The sequence below is a fragment of the Mytilus edulis genome, chromosome 7 (assembly GCF_963676685.1).
Source record: "Mytilus edulis chromosome 7, xbMytEdul2.2, whole genome shotgun sequence".
In the NCBI taxonomy this organism is placed as follows: domain Eukaryota; kingdom Metazoa; phylum Mollusca; class Bivalvia; order Mytilida; family Mytilidae; genus Mytilus; species Mytilus edulis.
In genome coordinates this window covers 74,300,755-74,314,669 of record NC_092350.1, presented here as the reverse complement: position 1 = coordinate 74,314,669, position 13,915 = coordinate 74,300,755, and the positions used below count along the sequence as shown (strand labels likewise).

Here is a 13,915-nt window from a genome sequence, read left to right as displayed (position 1 = left end):
CACTGAGGACCAAAAGTCCTAAAAACAAAATGTAACCAATACATGGAACAATAAAACATTATTATTTTCTAAAATTTAGAATAATTCATACTTTTGTGAACAGTAAATTTTATAAAATTACTATAACAGATCTACATGATCAAACTAAAGTGGTGACTAGCTATAGAATAAAACCGGAAACATTTCAAAAATCAAAGCCGTGTTAGCTAAAACCAAGTGTAATGCTCAAAACGACGTCACATTTGAATTTGTAAAACAAGTTCCCAAGAAATTGTATGGGATTCAAGATTAGATTTGTATGACTATCTAACATTTTATTAAAAGTGAAAATTACAATTATACTAATTATTATAGAATTGTAGTATTAATTAGATAATTAATAGTATTATCTAGCTATGTTAGTGTTTCTCCTGATGTAAACTGTAAACTAATTAATAGATAAATATATCGTGTAAACTTCGTAGATCCAAACTAAAATTTAATACATAAACTGGATGATCAATTATCTTTACCATATCACACGAATACAACAGATTTGTTTTTATTTAAAACTACAAATGTTAAGACATTTGACAAAATATAACATCAAAACTAAATAAATGAATTTGGGATGGAAAAGTACCGTGACACGTCTTATAGCAATGCGAATTTACACTCACCAAAACAGTCACAATCGGTAATAAAATGATCAGATGTAATGACAAACCGAAATCTTAAATTTATTGATTGGTTGGTTGATTGTTGGTATTTAATGCTATTCTCCTCCAAGGGTGACTGGGGTATAGAAATATGGTCACTTGGTCTTCTCCCGACCGGCAGTAAAACGCTTGCCGAAGTGGGGCGTCCGTTTGGCTGTGCGGGATGTATCAAGTTCACAGTCACGTCCAGTCAGAAGGGGGACGTTAAATCCGATGCCTCGTGTAAAGAGAGTGCCACGCCCTTTGCACGTTAAGAACCCTTGCAACAACTCTTTTTAGGGGTCCGTAGGTGGCCTGTTGCAAGGCGAAATTTCTGTCCCTATCCAAGATATCCTGATTTTTCAGTGGCAGTCCAAATTTCCCCGACCATCATCCCAGATGGCCTCTATCGTATCAACCTACCTATTGTATTTATTGTGAACTTGTCCTCGTCCTGAATATGCATGAAATATTTGCCACTGGACGTTAAGCAACCAACAATCAATCAATCAATGTAATGCTATTCTCAGCACTACATGGTATGTAATATGAATGGATTCAAACGCATTGCCAACTTCCATTTTTTTAATTTTTTTTTAGATGGTAATTTACCTAACAAACTTAATATCGATCTTTGTACCATTTTGATGAGTTAAGCTCTTTCCAACTGATTTATAGAGTTTTTTCTTATGTTGTGCTAATAGATTTGTACACCAGTGTTTCAGGTTAGGGGTTTGAGCGCTCAAACACATGTTGAACCCCGCCACATTCGTTATGTGCCTGTTCCAAGTCAGGAGGCTATAGTTCAGTGTTTGTCGTTGGTTCATGATTGTCATATTTGTTTTTCTTAAATTGTTTTGTTATAAACTAGAATATTTGTTTTCTGATTTGAATAGTTTCCTATTTGTGGAGTCCTTTTATAGCCTACCATACGGTGTGTATTTTGCTCATTGTTGAAGGCCGTACAGTGATGGTAATTGCTTACATCCTTTTTATTTGACCTTTTGAGGGTAGTTATCTCATTGGCAATCATACCACTTTTCCTTTATATCAATATGAAAATAAAAGATTTCAACTGTTCGTTACTTGTCACAAAATAGTTACCGCACTTTTGACGTTCTAGGATCATATGCACAACACATTTATCGTTGTTTTAAGATGGAAAACGATTTTGTACTTAATATTGAAACCTTCAATGTAGGTCGCCTTTCGCAAATAGACTACACTGTCAACACTGATTGAGCTCTCCATACAGTTAATTGCTTGTTCTGTGCGAATATATATACGAATAAGTATACACGAATGATCTTACACTTAATACTGGATGTATTTGAGCTTGTATTATAAACATTGTCGTATTTATGGAATTCATTTCAAACTGACAACTTTAAAGTGTTTAACAAATAACAAGACACTTTCATCATGTTCATGGTATATCATTGTTTAGTGGTATTTTAAACTATAGGTTATGATGGTTATCAGCGAACTGTTTGACCGACGTCGTGTTTTATAATTCATTTTCTTGACTAGATTATTGATATTCTTAAATTATTGTACTCTTGTGTACATATCGGTGCAGTATAACTAGTTAACAAGATAACCAGTCATTGGGACTGGTCAAAGTTAACCTATGACAGGATTTAGGACTGCTCTGACCAGTTCTGGAACCACAATCTAGTTAACTTGAAAAGCGGACTTGGTCACGAGACCGTTTTATATCTGTTAACTCGGAACAGGTCCACTACTGATATAACTTAATTTCGAAACAAGTCCTGTCATAAGTTGACATAAGTTCGAACCAAAACTGAGCATCAAGTTATCTTTTGGCTGCTGCTCAACACTAAGTCAACTTGTAACCAGGACCGATTTCAAACAAAAAATATATGTCTTTGTTTCTTGGTATAAACATACAAATAAACTCATCATAGATACCAGGACTAAGACAAAAAGAAGACTACTGGATTAGACAATTGGGAACTGCAACACCGTATGGCTGCAATGACAAAATTGATGGTATAGGTATTCTATCTAGTCCTTCGTGTAACTCGGTGAATGTGATGAATATTTTCAACTCGACTCCTCGACGTAGACGCAGTCATGGTCATCGTCATTATACATCACCTTCTCTGCATGATGTCTCTATTAATGACTTGCTGTCATTCATACAAAACCCGTTAGGTATTCATCACATTCGCTCGAAACTTTATTCATTACCACTTTCAAAACTTCATTCTCTGTTCAATTTATGTTTGGAATCCACTGTTACAAACCCACATTCAAACCAATACAAACTTCAAGCTATAATTTCGGATATTGCAAGTCACAGACTTTTCAAGCCAGTTCGCATTGGAAAAGATGAAAAAGAGAAAAGATCTTTTCTAAATCTTTCCATTGCCAACAAAGGTTTCGATGGCGTCAACCTAGGCAATATCCTTCATCATACATGAGTTCAATCGAAAATACCTCCTTATTTCAAAGACCAGTCTGTACCAATAAATTCTTATACCTATACCAAACCTATTGCAACTAAAATTTTCAATTACAAACGCGTTTTGCAGAATCTCGATATTGACGACTTCAAGTCTAATCCTCCTGATTGCACTTGTGCTAGTTCCCAATTCATATATAATCCTGCTGGCCACGTTATTACCGGTGACATTAACATTGTTAATAACACTTCTCTACTAAATGTGTTATCGAAAGGTCCGAAATATCGTGAGCCTAAATCCATCAATTGGAAATACAACTTTTGATGGACTCAGTCGAGGATTATGCCAGCAATGGGCTAAACGTGAAAAGGAAGACGTAGACACTCTATCCGAATGGATTAAGGCAGTGAGGTCGTTAATACAAATCAGAATCAAGAAACTGAATGGGTCCATCAATGCCCATGCTACGTCAATCTTTAAAGACCCAAATGTTGCTAAACACTTATCCGACCTCCATGATAAATATGTTGTTGTCCCCGCAGACAAAGCCCCAAATAACATCGTTTTTGTCTGTAAAAGTCACTACATTAATTGCTTGATAAACGAATTAGGTATAGACAATTCACTTGGAAACTCAACATATACCCTCACGACACTTACCAAAGAGGAAATCCTGGATAATCATAGGTCTGTTCTTTGTTCCTTTGGTATTTCAACTAAAGATGAAGAACTGGATCTTCCATCACTGTATTGGATACCTAAACTACATAAGTGTCCTTACAAACAACGGTATATTGCTGGGTCTTCCAAGTGCTCCACGAAACCTCTTTCTAAATTATTAACATCTATTTTATCAGCAATCAAAGACGGGCTTCAAAGTTATTGTGAAACTGCCTATTCTAGAGGTGGCGTGAATCAGATGTGGATACTTAAAAATTCCAAAGATCTTTTAGAGTACATACAATCTAACTCTCTTTCATCTTGTAACAGTATTAAAACATTTGACTTTTCTACTCTTTACACAAGTATTCCACATTCCAAACTAAAAGACAAATTGAAAGAGTTGGTATTACTTTGCTTCATAAAAAAGAATGGCCAACGTAGATACAAGTATCTTGTCTTAGGGAGGGATAAATCATACTTTGTAAAGAATCACTCTGATTCAAACCAAAAATTCTCTGAAACCGATATTATCAAGATGCTTGATTTCTTGATCGACAACATATTTGTAACGTTCGGAGGACGTGTTTTTCAACAGACTGTCGGCATCCCAATGGGAACACACTGTGCCCCTCTACTTGCCGACTTGTTTCTTTATTATTATGAGGCTGACTTCATGCAGGAACTTATTAGGAAGAAAGATAAGAAGTTAGCAATATCCTTTAACTCTACTTTCCGCTATATAGATGACGTTCTTTCACTAAACAATTCAAAATTTGGTGACTATGTGGAACGCATCTATCCCATCGAATTGGAGATAAAGGATACTACAGATACAGTTAAGTCAGCTTTATATCTTGACCTACATCTAGAAATTGACAATGAGGGTCGGTTGAAAACAAAATTTTACGACAAAAGAGATGATTTCAGCTTTCCAATTGTGAACTTTCCATTTCTAAGTAGCAACATTCCAGCAGCACCTGCATACGGGGTATATATCTCCAAATTGATACGATATTCCCGTGCTTGCATTTCCTATCATGATTTTCTTGATAGAGGGTTACTGCTCACAAGGAAGCTATTAAACCAAGAGTCCAAATGGTGAAGTTGAAATCATCCCTTCGTAAATTTTATGGACGCCATCACGAGTTGGTTGACCGTTATGGAATAACCGTTTCACAAATGATATTCGATATGTTCCTTACGTCGTAACTACAATCCCCGTCCCTTTCATGCATGTGACCTACCGAATTAGACTATTTACCGGATTTGTAATCACATAAGCAACACGACGGGTGCTACATGTGGAGCAGGATCTGCTTACCCTTCCGGAGCACCTGAGATCACCCCTAGTTTTTGGTGGGGTTCGTGTTGTTTATTCTTTAGTTTTCTATGGTGTGTCATGTGTACTATTGTTTTTCTGTTTGTCTTTTTCATTTTTAGCCATGGCGTTGTCAGTTTGTTTTAGATTTATGAGTTTGACTGTCCCTTTGGTATCTTTCGTCCCTCTTTTAGTATATACGCCAGACGCGCGTTTCGTCTACAAAAGACTCATCAGTGACGCTTGAATCCAAAAAAGTTAAAAAGGCCAAATAAAATACGAAGTTGAAGAGCATTGAGGATTAAAATTCCTAAAAGTTTTGCCAAATACAGCTAAGGTAATCTATGCCTGAGGTTGAGAAGCCTGAGTATTTCAAAAATTTCAAAAAATTGTAAACAGTAAATTTATAAATATAACCATATCAATGACAAGTCATGTCAGCACAAAAATTGGGCTTGTGATACCCTCGGGGAAATATATCTCCACCAGCAGTGGCATCGACAAATGTATAGAACAAAAGTCAATATACTTTTCCGTGATAATAACAATACAGATTAAATACAGGTATTTGTAAATAAAGTACGCATACAACTTTGCTTATTATACATATTGAAAGCTTGCAGTGAGAGAAATTACTTTATATATCAAAACTTTCGATAAAATTTATTAATTTTGTTCGTCGTACCATTCACATTTATGTTTAAAGTGACTTATAGACCCAAAGGGGTGAGTGTTCTAATTATTGTTTTTTATATCTCACTGTATTATATTATATTATGTGAAAAAACCCATGTCACTATAATAAATAATTTACTTACTCACTCACTTACTTTATACAAATTGATCCGTGATCTGCCTTTCTTTAAATTAAAAACGATATTGGTTACTACATCTTTATAGGCTGCACCAGTACCGATAAACTTGGTTAATGGTTTTTTTCTTTTTAACATTTAACAATTTAATCGTCAGTCACACTTAAAAAGTAGTTTCTCATGCGAGTATAGCCATCTGTTGCCAGGGTTCAATTAAGCCCACTATTGATTCACAATTTCATTATATATATGTAAATTTTTATCTATTTTATTATAAACATTTGATTTGCATGTTTCATTTACGGTTACCAAAGGATCCTTAGTTCATAGATCGGTAAGCGCCAGAATCCTTGATCGTACCTCTCCAATAAATCTATACTATATCTTAACATGTGATATCTCTGTTTACAAATCGTCATCCAGTGTGACATGCATTTACCTGATAGAATAGAATAATGGAACTTTGTATTCACATGGTAATTTACTTAATGCTTGGGGAAAATGATCTGAAGTCTGTTACGTACCTTAATTTTTACCTTTGATTGGTTTCTATTTGGACGATTTCTTTCGTTAAAACCTACGTTTTCGTATGAAATTGACATCAACAGTTATTTCCCGTACACCAATGATTTAACTATCAAACTTATGATAGTGCTGACCAAATTGGTTAAAGTTACTGTTTTGCTGTCAAGGGTAGAATGTTTAAGAAATATCCGAGTTCCGAAAAAAAACCCATATTCAATACTATCTGCTATTATCTAATAAGGTCTTTCCACTTTTCTTTGCGTAGCGGGTTATTTAACAGTGTGCAACACATTTTTTATGTTAATTCGAAAAGACAGAAAAAAAAATTACAGTCATTTCTTATAATTTAATTCGAAATTCCATTTTAAACCGTAAAAAACCATCATGAAAAAACGTTGATGGCGTCACGGTCACATGACTAAATTATGTCTATGGGCTGATAACAAAATAACGTCAGCCAATCTGAAGACGTGTTACATCCAAAATTAAATTATTCGCTTTTAGCAGCGAAAATTGTTCAGTTTTGTCAAATTAAGGTAATAAAAATTGATAATGAATTATTCGACCTCATTAAATCCATATTCATGTGAAATCCAATTTAACCCCGTAGAAAGAGATAGAATAACGTATGAATTGTCCGTGTACGGTTATTTAAAGATAAAGAATGTCAAAATTGAAAGTGAAACAAAGGTAAATAATTTGATTGACTGATTCGATCCACAAAAATCATTCTTATAAAGCAAATAACGATGATAAACACAAAGTTTTAATCTATAATACAAAATTTAACAGACCAAAAAAAATCAAATTGCACGATTAGCTTAATCTGTTTATATCTATGCTTATGTTTACATCGCTTATATGGTCATAGAAGGTCACCTCAAAAGTTAATTATATGGCGTCTAGGCTAAATTTTACACAAAAGTAAGCTAAATCTTATTGAGACCATGGCCTGTAAATTGTTTATTTCATACTTTTGATAGTTTGGAAAAATGTTTAACATTAATATGAATAAAATATGACAGTTCTAGTCAAATTGGTGAACATGAATTTATAAAACCAAAAAGGATCAAAAGTCAAGCAACATCCAAAAATTTATAACATCAAATTTAGATAAAACAATATTTTCATTTTTATCGGGTATGGAAATACTGGCTAATGGGCAGTTGATACCCTCAGGGATTTATCGTCAACATGCAGTACTAACAATATAATAAACATAATGCACATTGTTTTTTAGCGTAACACTCACTAAGAATTTAGATTAAATGCAGAAGGATTGAAGGTAGAAATACAATGTTTATGGTTTTTTTTTAAGTTAAATCTTCAGAATAAATGATACAACTGATACAGTTAAGTCTGCCTCACATCTAGAAATTGACAATAAGGTTTGTTGAGATCAAACTTTATGAAAAAGGAAAAATTTCAGCTTCTTATTGTGAACTTTCCATTTCTATGCATCAACCTTCCAGCAGAGCTTGTTTAAGGGGTATTTATCTCACATTCGATACAATATAACAAATATATATGTTCCAAGTATCGTCACCAAAATTGTGTCCTCTTTTCCTCGAATGTGACATTACCGTATGTGCACAGATGTGGAACAGCTTCTGTTCACCCTTGCGAATCACCTGAGATCTCTCCCAGTTTTTAGCTGGGGTCGCGTTGCTCAGTCATTTGTTTGCCATGTTGTAGACTGTTGTTTGTCTATAGGTTGTTTTTTCGTGTTCTGCCATGACATTGTCAGTTTGTCTTTGACTTATGAGTTTCAGTATCTCGTCGGTATCTTCCACCTCTGTTTTGGATGTGTGTTTCCAGAAAAATAAAAAGGATGAAAATACAAAAATGGGTACGTGTATATCTGATATATCGAAAGATTTTTATTAACATTAGTATACATAGCATTGTGAAAGAATGTTTATATACTAGTTTTATAGTTAATTAAACAAATCAAAGAAATCTTGGTCGTAAATCAAATCTATAAAACGTGGATAACGCGAGTAAATAACGAAAATAAGCGATGTTACAAAGTTTGCCATTATTTCAAAGTACTCAACAAATACTTCATCAGATGTTTCAATACGGTAAATAATATACTTACAAAATGCTACAAAACCCGCGTAATATTCGGATAAAATTACATAGTACAAAATAACAAATACATTAAAGATTTAAGTATCATTGCGCACAGTGGAAAATGACGTTTACGACATTCCTGGCATACACTTTTGGTACTTTTTATATGTGTCCATGTGATATAAAAATAAGAAGATGTGGTATGATTATTGCTTACGAGGTAACTCTTCACCAGAGACCAAATGAGAGAATTTACATCTATAGGTGATCGTACGACCTTAAACAATGAGCAAAACCCATACTGCATAGTCAGCTATCAAAGGCACCGAAATGACAAATGCAAAATAAACTAAACGAGAAATTTAATGGCTGATTAATGTATAAACAATGTCGAACGAAAAACATAATTATATGATATGCAGCAACAAACGACAACCATTGAATTACAGGTTTCTGACTTGCGACAGGCAATACAACCTCCTGACTTAGGACTGGCTCACAAACAATTTGGCAGAATTAAACATGTTTGTGACTGCTCAACCCTCCCCTAACACTGGACAGTGGTTTTATAGCACAACATAAGAACAAACTTTACAAACCAGTCGCTAATGGCTAAACTCAATAGATCGGTACGAAGCACAAACACCAACTTACATAAAAACAACTGACACAAAGCACCGATGTAAGAGCAGTTACTAAAAGCTAGTTCAACGTTACTTACGACAGTTAAATCGTATTCGCCCAACAGATTTAATTTAGAGACGTCACAATCAGTCTGAAAAACGCATTTATAAACTTGTGCACCTTCTTATTTATCCATTCAAAAAGGCCACCGGTGATTGAAACAGTCATTAAAAGAATATGTTATCTTTAACAAACAACATTTTTTTTTGTCGAGCCTGCGACTTCTGTCGCAGAAAGCTCGACATAGAGATAGTGATCCGGCGGCGGCGTTAGTTCACTTCTTAAAAGCTTTATATTTAAGAAGGCGGAAGACCTGAATGCTTCATAGTTAGAATATAGATACCCTATGTTACGAAGTGTCCGTATGTCACATGTCCATTGTCCTTGACCTCATTTTCATAGTACAGAGACTACTTGAAAAAAAGGCGAGATATTTTGTAATGTTAATTTCTTTCTTATTATAAGTAATATGATAACTATATTTGGTATGTGCGTACATTGGAAGGTCCTCGTGCCCGTCATACCTTTTTCACTTAACCTCGACCTCATTTCATGGATCAGTGAACAAGGTATCTCAGATACTATAAGCAATAGGTCTAGTATATTTTGGAAGGATTGTAAGGTGTACATGTCCAACTGGCAGGTGACATCTGACCTTGATCTCATTTTCATGGTTCAGTGGTCAAAGTTAAGTTGGTTTTTTTTTCTGATTCTTTATGCAATAAGTCAACTACATTTGGTTTATGGAAATACTTTATGATGTGCATGTCAGTATCGCAGGTTTTATTTGACCTTGACCTCATTTTCACGGTTCACTGCTCAGTGTTAAGTTTTGTGTTTTGGTCTGTTTTTCTTTAATTACAAGCAATAGGTCAACTATATTTGTTGTATGGGAGGATTGTAAGTTGTACATGTCTGGCTTGCTTGGTTCATCTGACCTTGACCTCATTTTCATGGTTCATTGGTTAATATTTAGTTTTCCTGATTAAGTCTGTTTCTTAGAAACTATACGCAATAGGTCAACTATATTTAGTGTATTGAATAATTGTAAGGTGTACATGTATTTATCCTTTGGTTTATATGACCTCATTTACTTGGATCATGTAAAGTTTACATATGTATGCGATAGTTGTAGTAAAGCTTTATGTTTAGGACTATCAACATACTATCAATTGCTAGTAAGGAAGGCGAGACGTTTCAGCGTGTGCACTCTTGTATGACTGGGAAAATAAAACCATGTACGCTTTATTCTCTGATTTGTTTTCTCTCAAAAATTTATTTTGCTATTGTTCTCTAATGGAATCTATTTTAGAGGATTTTTAAAGATAAACTATGAATTTTGCCATAACCAAGGATGTATTTATACGAAATGAAAAAAGGAGTATATGTTCTTGTTGCACATGACTTCTGTTTTAGGTAAAATTATCGAAATATTTTATTCAGATAGTTTATTAAGCTGAGGACAACCCATGCTTTGCAAACTTTAGTGGGGGGGGGGGGGGGGCGAACGTCAGCCACGTACCCGCATGTATCCGCCCCTGCTTGCAGAGTAAGGTTATTGATAAGATACAAATTTTATTTAATTATTAATAACTCTGTCTTTCTTTTGTCAGCAATTCTACCATGGCAACAGCTAAACCTTCCTGCGGTGCATGCAATATCCAGCATATTACTAGTATATCCATAGTTTGGTGCACAGAATGTGATGAAGGACTTTGTCCGGAATGCAAAAAATAGTATATTTTAAAGGTATCTCGATACCATACAACTGTGCCGATAACTGTGTATCAGGAAAGCGATGTTTAGGAAATCAATCAAATATGTGACGTACATAATGAGAAGTATACAGTTTACTGTAAAAAAAAACACAAATGCTTCTGCTGTAGTAGTTGTATTGTAGAAACTCACATCGAATGCCAAAAGATCGCAAAACTGGCTGATATCCTCCAAAACACCAAATGTTCAAATACTTTCTATGAGATAGAGCATTTGTTAGCTGAACTCACCGAAAATATTCGACGAATACGAGAGAGCCGACAGAACAACCTTAGGAGATTATCTGAAAAGAAGAATCAGATTGAAAAAGAAATTAAACAAACCAGGATTACAATCAATAACCATCTAGACATAATACAAGATGACATGATAAAAAAGTTACAAGCAGCTGAAGAAGAAGAAAGCAAGCAAATTGGCAGGTTGTTGACATTATTAACGGAGAAAGACAATGAGATGATCGAATACCATAGAAAACTGGAAGAATTTCAGCAATTTGCCCCAGAACTTGAGGCATTTATTTCTATGAAGCAGCTAGAAAAAAAAGTCTTGGAAAAAGGAGAATTTCTTGTTTCAATTATCAACACAGAAAGTTTTAGAGATCGTGAGTTGTCGTACCATGGTCACGCCTTCATACAAATACTCGTCACCGATGTCAGGAAGTATGGAGAAATAATAATTAATAAAAAAGCATGTGATGTTTCCCTGAAAAGGAGGAAAAACAATCAAACCGAAATTATCGTGCCGCACAACTTATGCAGGTCAGTCGAAAATACTTTTCTTCAGCTGCATCAAACAATAAATATATTGAGAAATACCACCTCTGGTTGTTGCATGATGCCAGATGGTAGAATGGTGTTTTCTGATTGGATTGATAACACTGTCAGCGTATTCAACACTGATGGATCAAAGAATTTTGAAATTTCAATAAAACAGCCATTTGATATAGCGTACTTCAGCGAAGACAATACACTGGCTGTAACATCATATGAATTTCCCAAATGTTGCATTTCAATGATTGATATACACAGCAAAAGCATCGAGAAACAAATACCACTGGATATTTATTACAGTTGTTTATACGGTATAGCAGTGAAAGATACCAAACTAATTTGTTCTACAATTGGAGGAATACAATTGATCGATCCGTACAACAACTCAAGAAGTTATATAGTCCAAGACCGTAATATACATGATTGTTGTTATGTTGCAATGTTCGGTGATAAAATTTACAGTTCAAATCGCAAATCGAACTCCGTGACATGTTATAATCTACAAGGTACTGTACAATGGACGTTTAAAAATGAAAGCGTCCTGGAGACACCACGCGGTATCTCGGTAGACAATGATGGTAAAGTGTACGTTATAGGGCAACTGTCTAACAACGTACTAGTTATATCTGCTGATGGACAACAACACAAGGAAATACTTACAGCCAGTGATGGTCTTTCCGGCCCTCAATATTTGTATTATAATAGAGGTACACACCAGTTACTTGTGGCAAAAAACCAACAAAATGCCATGCTTTTAACTGTTATTTGAAATATTATATATTGAACATTTTAAACACTAGACACACATTTTATTTTATTCTAATGGAAGTGAAATAGCTTAGGAATACAATAGTATATTTGAATAGTTACACGATTCGTATCTCTTATATTGTGGTGGTATCAAACGAGAATGAAATATACTCGCTATAAAATAAATAATCCTTTTAGCAATGGAATGATCATTATATAAAAATAAGGAGATGTGGTATGATTGTCAATGATACAACTCTCCACTAGAGACCAAATGACACAGAAATAAGCATCTATAGGTCACCATATGACCTTCAACAATTAGCAAAGCCCATACCGCAGTCAAATATAAAAGACCTCAATATCACAAATGTAAAACAATTCAAACGAGAAAACTAACGGCCAATTAATGTACAAGACAACGAACGAACAAAAATAATACGTAACACAGCAACAAACGACAACCACTGAATTACAGGCTCCTGAATAGTTTAGGAATACACATTTACAATATCATATTTGAATAGTGACACGATTTTTTATCTGTTATATTTGGCAGTATCAAACGAAAATGAAATTTACTAGCTATAAAATAAATTATCCTTTTATCAATGTGGCTTTAATTTTTATACGACCGCAAAAATTTTAATTTTTTGGTCGTATATTGCTATCACGTTGGCGTCGTCGTCGTCGTCGTCGTCGTCGTCCGAATACTTTTAGTTTTCGCACTCTAACTTTAGTAAAAGTGAATAGAAATCAATGAAATTTTAACACAAGTTTTATGACCACAAAAGGAAGGTTGGGATTGATTTTGGGAGTTTTGGTCTCAACATTTTAGGAATTAGGGGCCAAAAAGGGCCCAAATAAGCATTTTCTTGGTTTTCGCACTATAACTTTAGTTTAAGTGAATAGAAATCTATGAAATTTTGACACAAGGTTTATGACCACAAAAGGACGATTGGAATTGATTTTGGGAGTTTTGGTTCTAACAGTTTAGGAGTTAAGGGCCAAAAAAGGGCCCACATAAGCATTATTCTTGGTTTTCGCACAATAACTTTAGTATAAGAAAATAGAAATCAATGAAATTTAAACACAAGGTTTATGACCACAAAAGGAAGGTTGGGATTGATTTTTGGAGTTGAGGTCCCAACAGTTTATGAATTAGGGGCCAGAAAGGGGCCCTAATAAGCATTATTTTTTGTTTTTGCACCATAACTTTAGTATAAGTAAATAGAAATCTATGAAATTTAAACACAAGGTTTATGACCATAGAAGGAAGGTAGGGTTTGATTTTGGGAGTTTTGGTCCCAACAGTTTAGGAATAAGGGGCCCAAAGGGTCCAAAATTGAACTTTGTTTGATTTCATCATAAATTGAATAATTGGGGTTCTTTGATTTGCCGAATCTAACTATGTATGTAGATTCTTAATTTTTGG

General features: G+C 34.5%; 1 protein-coding gene across 1 annotated transcript in view; it reads left to right on the top strand.

The window, feature by feature from the left end:
- The window catches only part of LOC139482194 (uncharacterized), a 41,355-nt gene extending 28,756 nt beyond the window's left edge, over positions 1–12,599 (top strand). Inside the window, exon 3 of the mRNA XM_071265894.1 lies at positions 10,798–12,599. Within this exon, the coding sequence (XP_071121995.1) occupies positions 11,327–12,499 (1,173 nt within the window). The 5' untranslated portion in view covers positions 10,798–11,326 and the 3' untranslated portion in view covers positions 12,500–12,599. The remainder of the gene's footprint in view (positions 1–10,797) is intronic.
- The last annotated feature ends 1,316 nt before the right edge of the window (positions 12,600–13,915 follow it).